We start from the raw sequence: 23,582 nt of genomic DNA, 5'->3' as shown, positions 1-23,582 counted from the left end.
GTCCAGGGCAGGAAAGGGCATGACTGGAGTACTTCTGTTCTGTGGCAATCCATAGCTGCCCCTAATCTACACCCAGGCTAGTGTGGAATCATCTTGGAAGTCAGGGAGTCACAATTGGCTGTTTGTGGTTCCTCCTCTCCCCTGAGCTGCACTAGTATGTACAAGGTGCTGCTGAGAACCTGGCTCCCAGTTTTGAAAGAACAACCCCATATGTATAGGAATTATATCATAATGTGTAGGTGGTGCATCCATAAATAAATGTTGATGTGTCATCCCCGAAGGAGGGAAAGCAAGTGCCATTTCAAACCATTGTAAGTACTATTTATACCACAGCCCTGTTAGGAGGAGGAGAGAGCTGCCGCTAACATGGAAAAAACACTTACGTAAAAGCTACTTTTCCGGATTTGATGTTAACTGGCAAGGCTAGATACTCCCTGCGCTGGCTCTTTTTCTTCTTTAAGGGTCAAGTCCTGCTCACCTTGCCCATGTGAGTATTCCCATGACTTCAATGGGTCTAGCTTTGAAACTAATAGGATTTGGCCTTACATTTGGCTGCAAAAGTGTCTCTCAGCAGCCATCAACAAGGGGGTCCTTTTTACAAACAAGGAGTTTTCTTCAGCCACAGAAGGTACTGATGGTCTGATTGCAGCAATGTTTCATGTTGGTTTTCCCGAGCCTGCAGCCGCACTCTGACATAAGGGAGTGTACTGACTTGCAAAGTCTTGACTCATTCAACTATCTATGGATAACATGCTTCAATGATATGTCCAGCTTCAGCCATCTGATGCTGGCTGCGTGTGCATTTATTTACCATCTATCAAAATAAATATAATTCTTATGCTGATTTTACCAGGAAAGAAAATAACAACCAACCAACCAATGCTGCAGAAATTAGAGTCACTTTTTAGGAATGATTGAGCTGTCTGGGAAATTTTTAAAAAAAGATACTCGAATAATTCAAAGTTGCTTAGAAAGAGTGGTTTTGGGGGGTTTTTTTTTTTTTTTGGACATCTCTTAATCTATTTTTTAAAACACCCAAATGCCTTAAATTTTGGAATAGTATGATCTGAACACACATGTATATAAATTAGTGGCAGTGGTGCTGGTGTTAGGAAGAATAAAGTACCATCTATTAAACAGCATCAATCTCTGAACCTTCCTAACACCAAAGAAAGTGCATATATCACAGGACCACTGAGATAAAGTAACGCTCAGCCCTAGAGGGCACAGATTTCGTCTTTATGTAAATCAGTGCCTGTCACTGCATGCATGATTCACTGCTCAGAGTGTACTCTTCTGTGACGAATGAGTCCCGCTTAATTTGGCAGTGATTATGCGGGTTGCTGGCCCTCTAAACCCCTTTGAACTTGTAATTGCTGCTGGTTTAAATAATGAACATTAAGGGGAGGTGGATTCATAAAACTGCAGATAATTACAATTTTTTTTCTTTTTTCCTTTGTTTTTTTATGGAAATAAAAGGCTTCTGAGGCCAATGATAACTGTATCGTGCTAGGCTGTTACCAAAATAAAATTGCAGTCTTGTTCAGTATCAAGGAAGGAAAGGGAAAGAAAGAAAGAGAAAAAAAAAGAGAGAGGGAGATCAGAATGGCTTGGATGCCAGTAGAAAAGGAGGAGCAATGGCATTCATGAATATTCATAGCTAGTCACATCTGTAGCAGGCTTGCTTTCCACCTTTTTTTCTTTGCATGCAGTTCAACATGGACTAGAAGTGCTAACAAAAGAAGGTGATTGTGCAGTTCTATCAGGTTTCAGGTTTAATCTTTGCAGAGCATATTGGTGAACTAACTTACTTTTTTTTTTCTTTTAAAAGACTTCTGATTCTTTTTTTAATTCCAAATGCCTTTAACCAAAGGATTTTTCCCCGTGCTGCTTTTTAAAAATTATGTTCCTGTAATTATGAATGTGAGGGAATCAGTTGCCAAGGAAGCATGATGTGTAACGTGCAGCAAATTCATTCCCCCCCCCCCATTTATGTGCAGTTTACTAAATGCTCCAATATTCTTTCATTCAGTACAATTTTTATTTTTGTGGGTTATGTATAGAAACAAAAAGATAACGTTATTGAGGAGGGGGCAGAAACCAAAGTCAGCCAAGTCACCTAGCTACTACCCAGAAACAACAAAGAATGAATGATAAATTTAGCAGCCTCATGTTCAATTTTCAAACAACACAGCAGAGATTTATAGCTTTGCTGCTTCCATGGCAAACGAGCAGCACACAGAAAGCGTGTCTGTTTTTGATTTTGCTATGTTTTCCCCCTTTTTCTGTTCTTTGTCTATTTGCAGTTTTTTTTTTAAACTCTACATTTTCTTTATCCTGGTGTGAGATGAATATCAAAGGCCTAGTGCTGTTGGTAAGCCTCCAGCATACAACAGCAGCTCAATGGGATGTTATTAGAACCTGCGTCACAACATGGCAGACTGTGATTAATAGCAACTGTATCAACGGTAGCAACTTCTCAACAACACCCTCCAGCAGCTCTAAAGGGGCCAAGTGAAAAAGAAAAAAAAAATGTCTGCAAAAACCAGCTACCAAAGGTTCGGCTATGCACACGAGTAGGTTATGTCAAAACTATGCAAGTGCATTCAGCCAGAAGATAGTGGTGATATTTATTTAAAAGAATACTTCCAAACACAGACTGATCAGAATTTTGCTTTGCCTGAGCCAATCACATTAAGAACACATCTGCAGTAATGGAGAGTAGGCTATTGCAGAGTTCTGGAATAATTTTAGTGATGTAACAGGGGTCCCCACAAAATAACCAACAGAAGCTTTCCTAGCACTTCAGTGAAATATCTAAGCAACTGCAGGGCTGTCAAAAGTTCTCATGCGCATGTGTATAGGAAACTGAATTTCATTTTGAAGTTTACATTTGCATCATTGCTTAATCCTTTTTCTACAATTATGACTTGGAAACTGGAAACTGGCCCAAACCAAACCTCCAGAGCCAAACACCCTAGAATTTTTAAAGTTTTTCAAAAACCCAATCCAGATCTGGAAAATAATTTTGCAAATGTCCCCTTATCTTCAGAACAAGCTCAGCCAAACCAAAGGTCCAAACAGCCCAAACTTGGAGGTGTTCCAGCTTCAGACCTGAACTGTAGGGCTTGGTCCCTTCTCTACCAGAAATTTAATATTAACATTTCCTTTCCATAAAACATTTCTGCAGTTAAGTCGTTTTAATTTGTGTTAACTGTATTTTTTTACAAGCAAGCAAACAAACATACATGGCGGTCAATCTGCCACCCTCTGTCACTCCGGGATAAAAGGAAGAGCATTTCTCTACAGAGGTAAGTGATGTTACTGATCTAAGGGCTGGTCCACACTACCCGCCTAATTCGGCGGGTAGAGATCGATCTTCTGGGATCGATTTATCGCGTCTCATCTGGACGCAATAGATCGATCCCAGAAGTGCTCCCCCGTCGACTGCGGAACTCCTGCTCGCCGAGAGGAGGAAGCGCTGTCGACGGGGGAGCCTGCCTGCGCCGCGTGGACCCGAAGTAAGTACTTTTACTTCGATATAGGAAACGTCGACTTCAGCTACGCTATTCTCGTAGCTGAAGTTGCGTTTCCTATATCGATCCCCCGCCCCAGTGTGGACCAGCCCTCAGTTACAAATTACACTTTTATCATATTATTGCAGCACACAATAAATAGCAGCTTGTATTAGAAAGAACAATTAGCAGCGCAACAGTTTTACTCCACCTCTCAAGGAATGAGGGCGAAGAAAAAGAGGAGAACTTCTTGTTACCAGGGCTGATGATGAGGAAGGTAATCAGCAGTTGGAAACAGAAAACACAACACAGAGAAGAGTTCTGTAAATTAGATGAGCAGGTTAGCAGAGCATAGGAAGGTTGAGGAACACTAGTGTTTTATGCTGTCAATTCTCAGTAGTTAGAATGACAGAATAAGCACTCATGGTCAAAGTGTCTCTTTTTGACCAGTTTCAGAGTAGCAGCCATGTTAGTCTGTATCCACAAAAAGAACAGGAGTACTTGTGGCACCTTAGAGACTAACAAATTTATTAGAGCATAAGCTTTCGTGGGCTACAGCCCACTTCTTCGGATTCATATAGAATGGAACATATATTGAGGAGATATATATATATACACACATACAGAGAGCACCTGTTCATGCCTTAGGCCTGGTCCACACTAACCCCCCCCACTTCGGACTAAGGTACGCAAATTCAGTGACGTTAATAACGTAGCTGAATTCGAAGTACCTTAGTCCGAATTTACCGCGGGTCCAGACGCAGCAGGCAGGCTCCCCCGTCGATGCCGTGTACTCCTCTCGCCGAGCTGGAGTACCGGTGTCGACAGCGAGCACTTCCGGGATCGATCCGGGATCTATTTATCGCGTCTAGACAAGACGCGATAAATCAATCCCAGAAGATCGATTGCCTGCCGCCGAACCAGGAAGTAAGTGTAGACGTACCCTAAGGTGCCATAAGTACTCCTGTTCTTTTTGACCAGTTGCTTTTAATCTAATGTCCCTCTCATCTTTAATTGTTATGTAGTTAGTTCTACTGAAAAAGCAGGGTTTATATTGTGTAGAGTCTAGGGATAAAGCTGCTGTATATGGGATACTGAAAATGCTAGTCCTTCCTGTAGCAGTAAAAAAATTGGTGGGGGGAGGGATAGCTCAGTGGTTTGAGCATTGGCCTGCTAAACCCAGTGCTGTGAGTTTAATCCCTAAGGGGGCCATTTAGGGTTCTAGGGCAAAATCTGTCAGGGATGGTACTTGGTCCTGCTGTGAAGGCAGGGGACTGGGCTCCCTCAACTCCATGACCTTGGTCCCTTCCAGTTCTATGAGATACGTATATCTCCATATAATAAATCTGGACATCATTCAAAACAGCCCCATTTTCTCCCTTTACAAAAACATGCAGCTAGCTCCACCAGTCACATAAACATGCTGTATTTGAGACAAAGACTTCAGCACTACCTTGTTACCTACTCATATTTGAAGACCATAATTAAGAAGGGCAAATTGGTTTACAGTAAACACAAGAAATTGGAAGAGATCTGTGCTTGCAATTTTCTCAAACACTAATTTTCTTTATCTGAGCTCAAGGGTGATTAAAATCATGGGGCAATTAGCTGCTGAGTGAAGAGATCACTTACTGTTGCAAAATACAGACAGCCCTTACAAGATCTCAAAAATGAAAACCTGGGCTCAGTTTTCAGCTGCATCCAGGGGTAAGGAAATGCCAAGGAGCTGTTTGTGGCTTCCTGATCCAGGGGCTGGCTAAGGGCTAGTGGTGTGCTTGATGTGGTTTAGAGCAGACTCCTGGGATTGCTGGAGCACAGCAGCCCTCTGGCCACACCCCTTCCTAACCAGGAATGCCCCTGGTATACTCCCTAGCCTGTGGGCCAGGAGACAAGTGGTACAGGAGCTGGCTATGCGATCCCTGGACTCCCCCGTGATGGAGCAGTCCCAAGCTGGACTTTCCACACCCTTTACAATGTGGGAGTAGCACAAAATGGCCAGAGCCATCTTTGGGATTAAGCCCAATGCCTTCCTGGAATAATTACATGGCAAAAAGTGAATCAGTTAATTGTGGAAGATCATGGAAAGATTTGCAAAGTGTTTCCCTAATATCTTGTAATGATCATAGATAAGTCACTTAGCCCCAAATTATCCCCATCTTGGGTTTTTTCCCTCTTAGGGGACAGGAAAATTGGTGAGTTTGTATTCACAGTGTTTCTTCCTATTCGTTCTATTGGGCAGAGCAGAGCCTGAGGCCCAAGTAATTGACAAAGGATTCAACCTACACATTACCCAAGATCTTGAGGGATATAGTGGAGGTCAGGGTCTTCTATATAGAGGCTCTGTGCCTCCACACTTCCTCCTAGTCTCCCCCATCAGGTCCTCCACTGGAGAGTGAATATGCCTGCAATTGGGCTCCCATGAGTTACCTGGGTGGCCACTGTTCCAGCACCCTCCATCAAGCGAGTGGACCCAGATGGCAATTAGGTTAAGGCTGACAAGATCAGCATTAATATACTTGATGATGTCCTCTGGTTGAGAGAGGATAATTCCATAGATAGTGGCTTTTCCCCTAGCCATACCTTTCTTGTGCCATTGGCGTCTATAGGAGCTGCATAACTAAGCATTCAATCAACAAGGACAGGTTTTGGCTCTCAAAGTTTAATTCCAAATTATTATTACTGCTAGTAACATGGGAATAGCCGGAAGGGGAAGAAAAAAAAGCAGTGACATGACACATTTGCTTGGATGAAGTACAATTTATTCCTGTCTTCTGTATTCACGAGTGTGAATTTCAGAAATAACCAAAACAAAAGTGACAAAACCCAAAAACCACAATGAGCAAACAGTAGCTTTTAAGTGCTGTGGGAAAAGAGACATTTGTTTAAGTAACCACTGCTTAAAAATTGCATACATAGTAACACCAAAATAAACAGATTGCAATGCTGTTTATTTTAAGATACACAATAGTAATGTAAATTGCCTCATGCCCTGAATTCAGGTTGCACTAACATTATTTACAATTCTGAAGAACAGTAGGAAAACTCAGCTACATGCCAGAATACTCCCTGTTCAGATGAGAGCAAAGGTCAGAATTCATTTCTTTTGCAGCAAGGATTATTTCAACATGCAGCCACAGAAAAGCACTGCTCGCTCTGCCCATGTCAGTTAAGTCCTGAATGATATATCAAAGTCCTTCAGAAGGCACTGTGTGTTAGTGCTATGTTGAATAGTGAAGTACAACTAATTCCTGGGAAGGATTAAGGGTAGAGATGGGCGAATTCAGGGGGAAAATATCCTCAGAGAGATCTTAAAACCCACTTCACCCACCATTTTAAAAAAATTCTCCAAACCAGCCATGCTCACTAGCCTAGTTTGAACTGAACAAAAGACGCAAAAAAGAGGTTAATGCTAACAAAACTTAAAGTGCAGTTCTATTCGGAAAAGTGACTATGTAAGTAAAAACCTGCCTTACCAGATTTATGGCAAGTGTATTCTGAGTCATATCCGATTACTTTACTGGCAAAACTCCCATTGACTTGGTGCAGGATCAAACCCTAAAGCAAGTTTGTGCTACTTTTTAGTTTTTAGCCCCTAGAGACAGTCTAGCTATAGGTGAGTGAACTATTTTTCTTTCAGCCCATGCATCATCAACTGATTTTTATTAGTATTATTGCAAAATTATTGTTATTATAGAATCTTTGTTGACAACAATGACTGAGCCAGAAAGAATCTAGGTTGGCCCTCAGATCTCAGGCTGAATTTGCAGGTGCTGGCAATTAGAAAATGCCTTTTTTGACATGTAAACTGAGCACATTTGATCTGGAAGTCATTGAGACAAATATGGAACTCCACAGTCCCATCATTACAAAGTCACTTTTCATAGCAGAACTGCACTTCACATTCAAAATATAATCTATTCCTTATTGGTGGTTTTGAGTGAAAGTGAAATTCAGCAGTTTCTGTCAGTGGGTTTTGACTCAATATTTTCTTGGGTTCACTCCACCTCCCCCTCAACCTGAGTTTTGCTTTGAATTTTGGGGTTGGACCAACACAAAATCTGGATGTGAAATGTAGATATTACTGGCAAGCCTCACCTGGTTTGGCATTAGGATTTCAGTGCAAAACCATAAACTGACATAGCTTTTTATGAAATTTGAGATGGCCCAAGTGGTAAATATCAGACCTGTCACTTCCCCCACTCTATGCCTCCATTTCCCCATCTGTAAAATGAAAATGATACTACCCTCATTTATTAAAGGAAGGGCTTTGAGATCTTCTGATGAAAAGTACTTATATAAGAGTTATTATATTATTATATTTTGAACACTCGAGAGTTTCAGGGTATTTTGATCCAGAACTTGGGTTTGGCCCACCATGGAGATGGGGCCACAGGTGAAAACTGGATCCAGGGTTAGATTCCAAACATCACCAAAGTTGGGAATGTTAAGATTGGGGGGGCTCATTTTAGACCATCTCTGCTTGAAATATTTTTGAACTATAGTGAGTCTTTAGACATTGTGACAATTGAGATCAGCTGATGTTTTTGACAGTCCATACGCATGGATGCCTGGGAGCATAGTGTTTTCAGTGCAGGGTCCTCGACTCTAGACCTTGCTTCCCTCATTGGTCTGATAGAGCCCTAGTCTGTTGACCTTCAGTGCACGGTGTAATTTCCAGCTGTTTACTCAAGTCTTAGCCTGAGGTGATAGTGTTGTGGTATATTTGTTATATTTACATCTTAATTTAGGGGATTGAAGCCATTTATATTTTGACTTTGGTCAACAAATTTTGCATAGAAAGTAAGAATTTCTGTACATGCATACAGAACCAACTGGAATATGTGTAATGTTGAAAATCCAAACATAAATAAATACAATATAAAAAAACCAAACTTAAAAGTAGGTGACTTTGGTGAGGTCATAGGTTTCATTGTGATCCAGGCTCTAGTTTTTAAGGTTATTTTGTCAATGTTTCATTAGTAACAAAAAGTGAGAGGTAAATGAGACTATTCCAGTATACCGGGATTATTCCTACCCCAGCAATGCAGGATCACACCAGGATCGAACTGTATTTTGTCTAAAACTTTGTGCAAAAAGCACTTCCCCAGTGTTCCTTTGCAGATTATCCTACAGTCTTAAAGATCTCAATGTTAATACATTTTTCTGGTTTTCAGACTAAATGTAGTTTTTTTCATTCATGGCGTTATTCTTAGTTATACCTTCTTATTCCACCCTACATCATTCCTCTCTCTCATTGTTTACAGCCTTCATCCCACATACCCTCTCTCTGTTTCTCCAAATCTCAATTTTTGGGAAGTGGGGCCATTTAAAGAACAGAATAGGGGCTCAGTTCATACTCTCATCCTCTTTCAATCTCCCTTCCATTTTTAGGGAATAAGTGCTCTGAAACCCCTAGTTCTCCAAACATCCTCTCTCTTCCCTTCTATAGTCTTTCTCACAGACACTCACTGGTCTGGCCTCAGGCTACTTTCATAATCATCAAGAAATAAACCAAACCCGATGTTCAGCATGAGATCATAACACAGTGATCTCACTCTGAACATTACCTTTCATTACAGCAGCTTATTGACTTCTTCGCTTAGAACAGTTTGAATTTCCCACCAGCTCAGTTGTGTGATATTTGGCCTCTTTTAGGCTAGCTAGCTCCTCACAGAGCGAGCCTAGAGGGCAAAGAGTAGAAAGCTCATGAGTCTCGAGGGCTTGTTTGAAAGAGTTTGCAATCCCAGCAAAAAGTTTGCTGCAGCTCTAGTTCAGGAGAAAGCAGAGTATTATAGTGTGTGTGTGGGGGGGTGTGTGTTTACAATATCACCTATTTTCAGCTAGTGTCTTGAATTGGATTCAGATATCAGGAAGCCACACTTGGCATGGTTTAATAGCTCTAGAGTTACATTTATTCATAACCATGCAGGCAAAGCATCATGGTCTTGCTTGTTTGTTTGTTTGTGTTTGTTTTTATCCTTCCTCCCTACATCACATATAGGTTTTTGAATAGTGGGATTTAATCCCCTTTACAAACATTATTTCTATCTAAATGCTTGGAAAAAAGGGGAAACTATGGCTTTTTTTTTCTTTGAAGTTTGTTTGCATCCAAGAGCACTGTGGGATACAAGTTCAGGTTTCACGGAGCCAGGACAGCTAAGATTAATTATAGTAGTGAATTGTCTGCAAAGGCCCTGCATAGATGCACACTAAGCAGTGGGATTTTCTTCTGGTCTGTGAAATGTTTGCTTGGCATTTAGTGAACAGCATGCAACACACACATACAAAGCTCCTTGTCTAAGCCTGAGATGTAGTAGGTACATTATGTAAAACAATGTAGGTTGATTGTGATCCTTCTAAAGCACAGAAGCCCATCCCACCAACCACTGCAAAGGACACACCAACATTCGAAGCACCTCTTTCTTCTAAAAGACGTTACCTCATGTAGTAAAAGCTTCATGTGCAAACATCACTGAAAGGAGGCAGAGAGAGAAACTGAGAGCACATGGAACATTCCTTTGCAGCAGTAACTGGTGGGGGGGGGCATTTTTTCCCCTTTCTTGACTCTTCACAATAAATAGCTTATTTTCAAATTTGTTTAATCACTTAATAATTTATTCAGAAGGGACATTCTGAGTGTCCCTTTCTGACTGGAATTACAAAGCACCCGCCCGGGGCTTAGCAATATTCAGTAGGGCCTAGAAACACACATTCAAACTAGGGCCTATGCAATGTGGCAATGACCCCTTTTATATACACAACCCCTTTTGCCACCCATTCTAAATATCTATGCCACTTTCTTCACACCCCTGCTGTCTCTGCCCCTCTGCTATCACCCCTCCCGTGTCCTTATGCAAGCAAATGGCAATAGAAGCTTTCATCTCCTACACCCTTGCCTAGGATTAGCCTCACCTCATGGGCTATCCTATGGTTGGCTGCTCTGGCACTAGAGGGGCAACAAACAGACACAAAGGTAGGCTTCATAAGAGACCACAACTGCCTTTCCCTGCTCCCCGGTAGCCATGGGACTTCCCTAAAGTGAAGTGGGGGCATTGGCAGCTTTCTAACTCCTGCTTGTCCATTGCTCTTCCCTCTGGTGCATCCTGCTGTCTCCCACTTTCCCCTCCTTCTCCAAGCCAATCAAACACAGGGGAAGGAACAGGTGGGAAGCAGCTGGATGCCTCAAAAGAGACAGCAAAGGACCAGCAGGGGTAGGAAAGTTGTCAAAGGCTCTGCTTCACTTTAGTAAACTCCCATGGCTAGTGAGGAGGAGGAGAAACAGCTGACAGCTCTTTGAAGTTCAGTGGTTTGTCTGTTTGCTGCTGGTTTTAGCCTGTCTTTCCCCCTCATGCCAGCAGAAGCCCCACTCATACTGGGGAAAGATTTATGCCCATGGTAGTTTGACTTATTACCTGGGTAATCTCAGAACCTCTTAGTACAGCTAGGGAGTACTGGATACCATTGGCATGTAACAACCCCACTCATAGGTCATCAGCAAGGATAGAGCCTGAGACCTTCCTAAATGAACAGCACAGGCCTCTACCACTTGGGCTAAAGCACCTACTACTGAGGAAAGGCTATTATCTTAAGTGTAGACTAGGGAGAACAACACAACACACTTAACCAGTATATTACATATTCTCCCTGTCAGGGATAGTTCATTCTGAGCTTTCGAGGTCTACAACTATTCAAATCCCTGTACAGACCTCTGCTTTATAAAGACCTGTTCATCAGCAAGGATGCACCCAGCAATAGCACAGGCCTATAACAACCAAGTTACTGTTAGCAATACCTAGCTCTTATTTAGTGCTTTTCATCCACAGATCTCAAAGCATCTTAAAGGACGTCAGTGTCATTATCCCTCTTTTATACCAAGGCAAGTCACCAGCGGAAACAGGAAAAAGAACCCAATTCTCCTGAGTCCCAGTCCAGTGCACTAGCCTCTCAGCTGCACTGTCTCCCTGGTAGCAGTATTCTGTGGTCTAGCCACTAGAGGGGGACATGATGCCCTGCCTACTCACTAAAGAAGTTGGTAATTCCAGAACCAGATGGGCAGGGATTGAAGTTCTTACAAATATATAATAATATACCTTATGGATAATGGCTATTTTGAAGTAATCATAATCTTTGGGGTTATTAAGAGGCAAAACTGAGTGCACTGACTCATTATGACCTCACTGTCTCATCTCCCATGTTATCCTGTTTCTATATTAGGGCTCATATTTATGTATCCCTTAAAAATTACATCATGACCAAAAGGATAGATATGGTTAGGCATTAATCTGACCATTGTCTGCAAATATTTTAGTACAGAGAAATTAAACCTACATTTTTGTCTTTACTAGGGAGAAAAAGGGAAGCTGTTTTTATAAAGACTTGTGTCACTTCATATAACATTGGGTAATTATGTAACATATATCATCTCTGTTGAAATTTTTTTTTCATATTAGTATAACATGGTTCAAAGTACCCTTAAGTAGTTTATCGTCTCATAAAATATCTACTCTATTTGTGCAGTAAAAAAGTGAACAGCAGATTTGCCATTGCTGTGCGACTTAGGCAAATATAGTTTCCACTTTAGAATATTCAGCTACCACTTCGAAATGTACTTCAATCCAAGCAGAAAGTAACCCACACGATAGTTACATTTCTATGGAACCAAGCAAATAAATACATACAGATATTTTTTATAGCAAACTAAAATTTTAGTTGATTTTTTACTAAATTCAAACTCCAATTCAGTGTACTGGGGCTGTAAAAGCATGTCATGAGGTGTTAAACATTTTATGGACAAAGTAGTCAAATGCTACAAATATTTGCTTTGAAATACTATAATAAAAAGATAAAACCAAGATTTAAAAAGTATCTTTATGCCATTATACAGTGACTTGACAACCTATCATCCACTATTAGACAAAACAATTGAAATTAATTCTGGCAGATTTGGGACTAGCAGTTAAAAATAAAAATAGCACATGTAAAAGCATGAAAACTGTATTGCTATTATGTTTTAAGACAATAATAAATCTTTAAAGGTGCCAGTGATTGCTTTGGATACTGTAAACAGCTGCTGACAATCAACTTTGAAATATGTAATACATTGGTATTCTGAGTGTAACTTAAGGCAAACTCCATGAAACCAAAAGTAATGTTGTCTGCCATAAACTACTCATTTCATTAGACAGAAATGGAACTAGACATCTCCATTTCATAGTCATGTCGGAATGGTGCAAGCAGACTGCAGAAATGCACACTCTTTACTATATAGCTCTAATTTTATAGAAAATTATTCCTTAAAAACAATTACTCTGTTCAGAGATCTTGAAAAGATGGTTTTAAATAAACATGTCCTAAGGCTAAACTGAGGGGCAGTATCATTTTACACAAACAACTGCAACAATTTTTCCATAAAAAGAAAAAAATACACAGTGAGAGAAAGGAAAAAGAAGGATCTGTGAATATCCTATTGCAAAGTATTGTAAGTAATGCAACTTGAAGATATTCAGACGATCTTTGACCTCTGTTCCATTGTGATCTGAATATTCAGAGATTGCATTGCACAGCATTTAATAGTGCAACATTCTTGGAGTTTTTAAACAGCTGGCTATGCACATTTGCATATGCCTTAATTCAATCCCTTTTACCTTACAATCCTCAAAGCCTCAACTCTACCTCAGTGAATTCTTGTGGTTACTTCTCATTTTTACAGTTATTTTAGGAAATTCACTGCATGAACCCTGGGACCTTCACATTCTTTCCTTTCTCCTTTTCAATTAATTTCTGGATTTCTGGTTTTACAAGGCTTTTGTAATCTGACGATAACAACCAGAAAACACCACTTGCTGTTCATATCTTTTGCTAGCCCACTACCTCTAGCTTGCTCTGTTGAGCTATTTTAATCAGCGGTACCAAGTACATGGTTTTAGTTGCTATCTGTTCTCAGTTAGTAATGCCTTGTTTGAAAATAACATGTAAAATATTAAATTGGGAAATAAAATTTGCTTCCCAAATCTAGCCATCGAGTGGGTTTTAAAATCTATTGGCTGATGGTTTGGCAGAGGGCTACCTCAGATGCCGCATGGGGGAAATTCACCCAGCAGAAGAGGGCCAGGACAAGGCTCTCTGCACTACTTAAGTCTCATACTGTCCATAAATGGGGAAGAGGATAGATGCAGACAGAATGGCAGCAGTGAGGCTACTGCACCCCTTACACACTAGAGAGGTGGGGGACAGCAAGCTGACACCAAATAGACTGGTGTGTAGGGAGCTAATGTGGCAGGCCTGGAAAAGTTCTATTATGTAGACTCAATAGCCCAAATCACCCTCCTAGAGGCTGTAGAAGGGGTCCTCTGCAGTCCCACAACCTGATCATGGGTTGAGGGGCAGTGCATTCCATCTCCTTGACCTCTGCAGAATTCTCTGAATAAAGCCTGATTTTATATATTTGTGTGTGTGTGTGTGTGTGTGTGTGTGTGCTCATTTCACCCTCTATATACTTAGAATTTTATTAGATAACAACTCTATGACACTGCAAACACATTTCTGAGAATACTATTTTTAAAGCAGAAACATAGGACATATTTTACCTTCAGAGAAGGGCAATAAAGGTTTGCTCCCCGAATGACACAAGAAATAAAAAATCAAGTGCAAAGGTAACAACTTACACACAAGGCTTCTATGATTCTATCAGATTATTTAAATTTTGGACTGTCTCTTTAATTTGAGGAACAGCTAAAAAGACGACAGATGGCAGACAGAATTGACTTATGTCCTCTATTCTTTACAGAAGAAGGGGGAGTGCAGAAAGTTTGATAAAGGCAGAAGCTACAGTATGCAGGCCTCTACTATAACTATCTAATAGCTCTTTTGACTGATAGGTTTAGAACATTTAGTTTTTCTTCCACAGACATGCTTTGTAACAAACCAACAGTCCTGGAGGTTGCCATGGGTGATGAGAGTGCTGACATCCAGCCCCAAGTACAAATAAGCACATGACAAATGGCCTTACAGCCCTTAGACAGCCCTGAACCTTGGTGACCCCCTAAAACACCAACCATCCCCACACCCATCCAAAAAAGCATTATGGAATACATTTTTTAAAGTGCAAGCTTACAGTTAATTGAAAACACTGCTGTGTAACAGAAATGCTTAGGACAGCATGCACAAGTAAAAATATATCACATAGCATTGTTATTTAACGCTCTGTGACATCATTTCCTGAAATTAAACAGAGATGACACAGATTCAGAGAGTCCCTGGTAAGGTTCAGTTCAAACAATTCACAGATGTTTTCCTCCAGCTAGCAGAAAACAATGCGGTGCTTAACTCTCTCGCGCGCGCTCTTTTTGCTGGTGCAAGAGGGTTGGGCTGCTTTATAATACATAACCTAACAAAAATATTTTTCTTAATTTAATTACTAGAGCTGTAGTTCTAAATAGATGGATCATTGTATCACAAAAGCATCAATTTTTGAGTGAACAGATGTCTATGTAACAATGATTAGATTAACCACTCAGAGGCAGAGCTGGCTTTTGAGGGCCTCAAACCCCATGACCCCCTGTCCCCTTTTCTGGAAGGGATAGAGTGGATGTAGAAATGTCAGGGCCAATCTTAGTTTCCATTTTGAAAACAAACAAATATTTCTAGTTCTTTTCTTTGGAGAAGATAGCCTTGGAAATGTAAACTAACATCCATCAATCACTAAGGTTGAAGCTTATGCCCTAGTTTTTCCTAAGGATCACAAGCTATTTACTATCTCCCCCCTACATCTACCCAGCACTGATGTCTTGGGGCCATGAGACCCAGGGCCACAGACACCATTGTTTTGGGTGGTTCCCAGATTTAGTCTGTTCAGGCTGCTACTGATGACACTAGGGCAAACACTGACTCTCACTATGTATATGTACAAGTGGGGCCCCAATGCCCCTAGGCATTCCTGTAATACAAATAACAATAATAATAAATAATAAAGTTAAAGTTAAATAATAATAAAAACAAAGATAAATAAGAACAGCTGAAAGCTCCCTCCTATCCAGCTGCCTACAGCTGAACCAGCTCCTTTGCTGACACAAATAAGCACAGCCCAACAATGTGTGAGGCAGCATGGTCTAATGGGCTAAGCACAGGACTAAGAGCAAGAGTTCTACATTCTAATCCAGTTCTGACACAGAGTTTTTCATGGGCTTTGGACAAGTCACTTAACTTTCCCAACCAAAGTTTACCCGTCTGTAAAATGGGACAATAATATTTCATGGAGTATGATAATAACAATTAATGTTTGTAAAGCAATATAGATTAAACTGTGGCTTTGCCACAAGCCTTGTGTAATGTACAGTGCATAGTTGTGCTGCCCCAGGAGCACAACTGGAATCAGATTGTGACTCTGAAGTTCCTCCCACTCCCTGCCCATCTGCACAGGAGTAGCAGCCCCATTGAGACGGCTATCCTTCCTGCTCCATGATCACAGATACAGGTAGTTTGCACAGCAGAGTAAAGGAACATCCTACACCCCCTTACTCTCCTGCCTGGATGTAAAGGACAGGTCACAATTTGGTCCTGTACAAGTACTCAAATTCAGCAGAATGCCCATAAATCTCTCCATTGTCTTGGTCTTGGGCCTCACAGCCCCAAGATCCCTAATTTATCTGAACAAATGTCTCTCAATTTTTTGTATTAAGTTAGCAACTATGTGCAGAGTCCAGCACAAACAGCTGGAAGGCACTTCTATAGCAGAGGCCTGGTGGCATATAGAAGTTGCTTCTCCACCTTTTTCTATAAATGGAGTCTGTTTAGTTTGGGGTGCCCCAAAGAGTTATCTTGCTATTCCTCCTCAAAATCCTCACTCACCGATCCTCTGCAAAGTGGTATGATCATGGTGGATGGGAGCCAGTTATGAATGGGGGAGGGTGAATATTTGCTTTTCAGGCTTACTCAGAAGTGCTAAAGCTGGCTTTGCTCAGAGGTCTTCTGCTCTGTAGTGAAAATGTCTAATACATACAGAGTCTCCATGGAGACACTTGTACAAGTGGCTAGGTGATGTACTCATTTAAACAAGATATGGGCCAGGGTGTAATCTCAGGTACATCAATGTAAATCCAGGGTAAAGCAGCTGAAGTGAATGGATTTACTCTGCAGTAGATGTGACCTGAATTTGGCCCACAAACTCGACACATTAACTATTTGGAGGGAATGAATGTGTTTTTCCCATAATATGAATTCTTTTATTCTAGACATCATTTTAGTCTGATTTCTTTAATACTGTTTTTAAAAGATATCATAGGCCAGAGCCTATTTAAAGCTGCATAGTTCCATTAACTTCAGTTGAGCTATGCCAACTTATATCAGCTGAGAATGTGACCCAATGATTCACAAAAGGATTTTTTTAGTGTGCATACTAAAGGTGGTATTTTTGTACCAAAGACAAATATATACTTTTAATTAAAATACACATTCTTATAGGTTTGAACAAAAGGAACAATAGCAAACTAGAACTTGAACAAAAGGGATCACTCCAGATAAGTGTCACAAACATAACTGCATCGTCTGTTTTACCAGCACTACACCAGAGGAAAAAAATGAGCATAGTGAATGGACTAAAAGTGTAATTCTTCGTTCTCTTTGCTGCAGCAAAGGATGAATTACAAAAGGTACAAGACCATGGAACAATATAATTACTTCCTTTATGACTACATTCAGTTCTGATTATGTACATGTATTTTTTCAAAGTCCTCTACCCTTTTAAACTACAGCACTGTTGTTTTTTTCTATAGTTGCTAATAAGAAAACCTTTAGCTCAAAATTGATGTGAGCAAGGGGTGTCTTTGTGTCTGAGCACTTCCTGTTTTCATTCCATGATCAAATATGTTCTTTGCAGGGCAAATAGGGGAGCACTTGAGGGAGGAAAGCGAGATGTCTGAGAGGCTAATTGAGTGTACTAAGGGCTCCTAGGCATGGAGGAAAAGGAGTTTTCCAAGGCTATGAATAAACTCTCGGCTTGGGTCAGATTCTTGCTGTTTCTTTTCTTTAACTATCTTTGAAGTCAAATAAAAACAGCCTTAATGTCAGGTTTACCTTTCTGATATCATAATCTTTATGTACTATTGAAAAGCTTATACTACCACACTAGGATTTCCTTTACTTTCTCAAACACTGGACATTATCCAGAAAAAGCATACACATTTCCAACCAATTTATCCTCAGATCTTTTCATCTTCCTGGCCCGTTGTAATTCCAAATGTAAGACAGATCCCAATAACTGCACAGGGAAATGACAGAAATTTCTATTCCTTGCATTTTATTTCCATCAACAAAAACATGCGTGTGTTTCTTATTTCTAATATAATTAAAGTTACTGCAAAGTGGAAAAGGTGATAAGGGATGAAGACAATTTTGAAAGCCAGAGTCTGTGGGATACATTAATTCTACACAAGAGTTCAAGCACCTGTCTCTTTTCAAAAAGTCACTCAAGCTTATATAAAGAAGCTACTCAATTTTTAAATTAGGTTATCTTAGGGGATTGTAAAATAACTGAATATTTCATAAAGAAAAAAGGTAGCATTTTCTTTAAAGAAAGGTAATAAATGAATACAGTTAGTTAGAACTGAATTACTCTCCCGCTAAATTTGACAGTCTAAAGGAATCTGTGAGCTTAGTCAATGCTGTAAGAGATAGACTGGAGTTGCTTCTTCTTCCAGGAAAACCAGAGGTTAATGATTTTTGTCATATTGAGACTAACAGCTAACAATTGCTACAGTTGGCCTTTAGTTTTTTATTTGTCCTTTTGAGGTATTCAGACTAGGTGACAATGGCTTGCAGTTGAGAACATATGTAGAGAGACCCCTGTGGTTTATGGAAAAAGTTGCTCCATGCTGGTTGGGTGTTTGAAAAAAAAAAAATACAACCAGAGTTCTTTTATGTTCCTTTCCTTAATGAATGCATGAATGTCAAAATGCACCAATGGCCCATTCAAGGGGCAAAGCCTAAGCAGCCCCTTCTTTAAGAACACATCCTGAGATGTAAAATACATTTGCTTAACAAATTAAAATAATGAGATAATTCAATTAGTTTCTTTAAAAAAAAAAAGAAAGAAAAAAGGGTACATCAGGGGATTATTGTAATACAAGAACAGGTCATACAGCACAAAAGAGGGACAAACCAATTTGAAATAAGGTTAGAGTAGTAATGAAGGAATGTATATTGAATCATGGACTCCTTTTGTAAAGAAATTTACTTGAAACAATAATTTATACATCATAGATTCCCTTTGCAATAGAGCTGGCATTGCACTTTGAATGGACAAGCTAATCTGAGAAAAAGTGAAGGATATTTAGAAGAAAGACTTCTCTTCCTTCGCTGCATGCATTTATGGCAAAAATCTTTCTGAATTTACATTGCACTAGTCAGGGGTCTCCATTATCAGTTCTCAGGTCTGAGAATTACAGCACAGTAAATCTTTCAGCACATGCAAACTCATTAAAGCCTGGAAGGTAAAAGGTTTTTTGTTTTTGGGTGGGTTTTTTTTTCAGGAACATCCTCATCAAAGCTGCTGAACTTCCTCAATTCATCTGGGGCGAAGGAGTTGGCGGAGAATGGAGGGGGTGGATTTCCAAAAGGCAAAACCGTGAGGCTTTTTCTCAAGATAAGCGAGAGATAGCTGATTGTTTAGTAAGCATGTGTTGAATGCTTTCAATGCACACACAAGAAAGAAAGGAAGCAGGGGTAAAAAAATAAGAAATTGCAAACTTTGGTAAGAGTTAAGGAAATGAACATGCAAGCTTGTGTGAAAGAAAATGGATTATTTGTGGCCTGTGGTTTTAGCTGTTTCCCCTTGCTGTTCCTGTAGCCATACTCTCCAGCTAAAAATGAAACCCCCTCCCTTCACACTCACTCGAATTCCAAATTAAAAACATTTTACAGGTTAGTAAATCTCCAGCTGAGGTGATGTAGCAAAGAACAGCTGTGAAGTAATTTTGATAATGATGAGAATAATAAGCACATGGCAAGGTTCAGGGCTTTGCTGTTGCAGCTTCAGTGCTCCTGAATAGATAAAAGTGATTAAATACTCCTGATTATCCCTGACCAATATGTAATGGATTTACAGCCCTTTCAATTAGTCAGTATTTGCTTAGGACTCATTATTTTGTCTTTGGTTAAGTAATCAGCCCAGAGACTCATGTTCTGTCTAATTCCTCTGAGCCAAGTGGGTACAGGGCACCTGACCTTTGAAATGGCCATAGCTGGAAGGCAAGAATAACCACTACTCCAGCAGAGACACTGGCTATTCTAGCTAATCCTGACCCCACAGGCCAGATCAATGCACCTTAGTTTGCTACTAATGTCCTTACATCAAAATGATGGTTTAGAAATGTGGATCTATTCCACACACACACCCCTGATCCCCATTAGCTGTTCTACCAGCAGAGCAGTTCAATAGTCACTACCATAAATAAAAGGGGTACCTTGTCCTGGAATCAAGACACTGTAACTAATGTCAGCCACTATGGAAATGTATAACTTTGGTAGTCACAAAGAATCCCTTATGTGAGGTAGTTAATCGTGCTATTATCTTTTTAACCATTAGGCCAAACAGAATAGTTGGAAACAATTTTATAGGAAGGGGTGAAAAAAATCAATAATAATCATCATCAGTGATAATTTTACCATTTTCTAGCATTTCCATCTGAATAGTAAACTATAGGAGAGTTACCAGTTCTTCTGTAAAAATGTATTTTGATGTTTAAGTGAAGCTGTAATAGTCAACAGAACACCAACACATAAAACCAGTTGCAAACAGGAGGATAAAGATAGATTGTTACCAAAAGTGTTGCTTTTTCACATAATTAATCTCTTCCCCCCAGAAGAGAATAGGGCTAGCTTTTAAGATATTGGACTTGAAGAACAGCTAAAAAGGTGTTTTAATCTGTGTTTTACAGAACTGAGGAATGTAAACTAACACATGACAAGTTTGCAAGCTGCTTCATGACTTCGCTAGCATCCTGCAATGTTTGTTGGAATACCCGCATTGGGGAGTATTACGGTACTTTCCTTCTAATACATATGAGGTTTGTTGTAAACAGAGGCCAACAATAACCCAATCCAGAGGGTAGAGTTACTCAACTCCCTTATTAGTGTCCTCATATATATACTATATTCTAAATGTAGAAACCCCTTTTCATCTTAAGAACATTTTGAACAGTTCTCTTTACTGGAATGCAAACGAAAAATGGCTGCCTTCTACCCTAGTGTTGTTTCATGCTAACATCTTATGATGTATATTCAACTTGTCATGATTCCAAGACTGAAATAAATAAATAAATACGCTTCTAGAAAAAATAAAAGTGATCATTGATCCCTACTGTCTTCCAAAAAATTATGGGGACAATTGATTTCTAATAATAATGAATAAACCTCATCAGGCATGTGAACAAAAATCTATTTTTTATGTTTTTATTATTTTGGTCTCCACTTACTGTGAGATGCTGGAAGAGCCACGCTCTCATGATATTTGTTGCTACTTTGGGGAAAATGCCTCTTTTCTTCTGACGCTTTTTGTCCTTATCTGGATCATCATCGTCCCCTGTACCAGGTGAGGCTACGCTGTTGTCTAAACCATCCCCTAAAAGAAAGAACAAAATAAGTGGAAGGAGACATAATAAACAAAAAATATAAACTAAAAGGTATCGTTAATTATTGGGAAACTAATGCAGCCTTATTTTGATTTGATAGAACATCAGGCACATGCGTTTTCTCATTAAATATGATTGCTGATACAAATATGTAAAAATTAGAAACCATGTCTCTCCAAATACTAATTTTGTGTCTCACACATGCACATATCATTAATTCAATTATAATTGTGTGCTTGACATAGTGCAATAGCTCTTTGTCAATTACAGGATTCAATGTGGGAAAACCTGCCACAAGAAAACCCATTCACTGTAAATGCATGCCTACAACCCTACTGAATACATACTGCATGTATTCAACTTAGATGTTCTGTAGTCTATATATTCTAGGCCTTCTGCATAGGTGACAGTAACTGTGTCACTGTTCAGTGCCATAACACACTGTCAGATCAGCCCCCTCCCATAACTATCACCTTCCTACACACACACACCGTATATGATCCTGCACATAGCATTTGCATGACATGAAAACTTCTACATCTCTGCATCAGTGATCATTATCATTAAAAAAAAATGCACATCAAGGTAGGGTGCTCACTTAATCAGAACTTTCCATCAACATCTTTCTCTTCTGTGCTTTTCCCTGGCATTAATTGTGCATTAGCAAAAATCATTTACTTTTAACAGTCATAGTTATTTTTTCTTGCCCTCCAGCAAAAATGCCTTGAAAGCCTGCCTGGAGGGCATCTAAATTATGTATCTGAAAAACTCTTCTGGCAAGGCATTGCAGGACCCCTACTTTCTTAAAATTCATACGAGCACGTCTTCCTGTTTTTGGGAAGGCATCAATCAAGAGCAGCAATATATGCCATATTCCTACATTAATATTTGAACTAATAACTTTTAAAAAAGGAAAGAAACAAGATCCGACTTGTGGCATAATCAAATGCAAAATAAATGAAGAATACTGGGACAGCACTGAGACTTTATAGATTGCTATGTTTTCCTTACACATCATTAGCCTGGAGCCACACGAAAGAGGAAAACAGAGAAGTGGAGAGTTTATGCTCCCTGCTGGTGTTTAAGAAGCCGAGGTCCTGGAAGGACATCTGGGAATTGCGCTGAGACGGTGGTTTTTGTAATTTAAGAATAGACATTCATTAGCAGTAAATGCCATAAATCCCATGCTAAGTAAAAACCTTGTCCAAGAAAGCCTAAAACAATAAACTCTGTGCTCAATGTAGCCTGAGCTAGACGCTCCATAGCTTCCTGAGGAATGCTATAGATCCACGAGCTAATTCCTATAGCCTCTTCTAGCTCTTTAGTGCTACTAAAACAAATACATTACTGCTACATATAGACCATTTACTTCCAAACTTTTATTTCAGCTTCATCTATTTCCCCTGTGTCCACTCACCCTTCTTCCACCACCTCCCCTTGCAAAAAAAAACCCACACAACCCTCCTGGACCGAGAAATGGAAAAGCCACAGCAAAGAGCTGGCAGATTAATTTTATTGACATTTCCATTTTCACTGCAATGTGATACCCTCCATCACATGGAAGAGATGACCCTCACTATTTACAGACTGACAGGCCACTTCATTACAACCACCCTGCCCCAAGGCAGAGCAGCTCCCTTCCATCTGCCCAAACACCAGAGCAAGACCCCGAAGTCGCTGCTCTCTTTTTTGTTGGCTTCTGTTAATGATAAATAAAGGTGAGTCAAATGGGTGCAAAAATAATCAAAAGAAATGATGCCTGGTCCTATACAGTGTCACAAACCAATTACTTTTGAGAAAGGTTGGTTATTCAGAATGAACTCCTTCCTACCAGGCTGTCCCCATGTTTCCCACCCCTACCCATACCCCTCGTGTGCGTGTACGTACACACACACACACACCCTTTCCACTATGCCAAGGAACTGCTGCAAGGCAAATTCTCACAAACACTAATGCCTTCTGACTGCTCCTTGGCAACCCCAGCATTTTAACCTGGGTGGATGTGCTCTCCAAAATACAGACACTGGAGCTATCTCATCAGCTGTTCATGTGACACAGATGGAGAGTGGCTATTAGGAGCCAGGCAATGGGCCTTGGGGATCTGAGGTGCTGTACTGTAGCCTCAGGCAGTTTTGAAAAGCAGTACCCGGAGAGGGGGGGGGGGGGGGGGGGGGGGGGGGCGGAACAGCCATACTGAAAGTGCAAGTTTGAAGTCAGTCAGTCTGTTTTTCTGTCTATCGTCTAGATAAAGATATCTTTGTCTTCTTATGTAAAATCTAGGTGTGTATGCATATACTGCATGTAGATATAAAATCTTCTTTCCTTCAGTCTCTCTGTCCCTTTCTTAGTACAGAGACATATACACATATATAAATGATCCCTATGCCTCTGTAGACGTGTGTGTGTGTGTGTGTGTGTGTGTGTGTGTGTGTGTGTGTGTGTG

The 23,582-nt window shown here is 40.1% G+C and overlaps 1 protein-coding gene across 8 annotated transcripts in view; it reads right to left on the bottom strand.

Annotated features, from left to right (window-relative positions):
• Positions 1-23,582, bottom strand: part of MEIS2 (Meis homeobox 2) — a 182,817-nt gene that overhangs the window by 107,100 nt on the left and 52,135 nt on the right. For all 8 annotated transcript variants that reach the window (XM_026651327.2, XM_026651328.2, XM_026651322.2 and 5 more), the window contains one exon: positions 20,984-21,129. In XM_026651327.2, the coding sequence (XP_026507112.1) occupies positions 20,984-21,129 (146 nt within the window). The remainder of the gene's footprint in view (positions 1-20,983; positions 21,130-23,582) is intronic.

The sequence above is a fragment of the Terrapene carolina genome, unplaced genomic scaffold, assembly GCF_002925995.2.
Source record: "Terrapene carolina triunguis isolate 2854851 unplaced genomic scaffold, T_m_triunguis-2.0 Scaffold96, whole genome shotgun sequence".
NCBI lineage: Eukaryota > Metazoa > Chordata > Testudines > Emydidae > Terrapene > Terrapene triunguis.
This window is presented reverse-complemented; position numbering and strand designations above follow the sequence as displayed.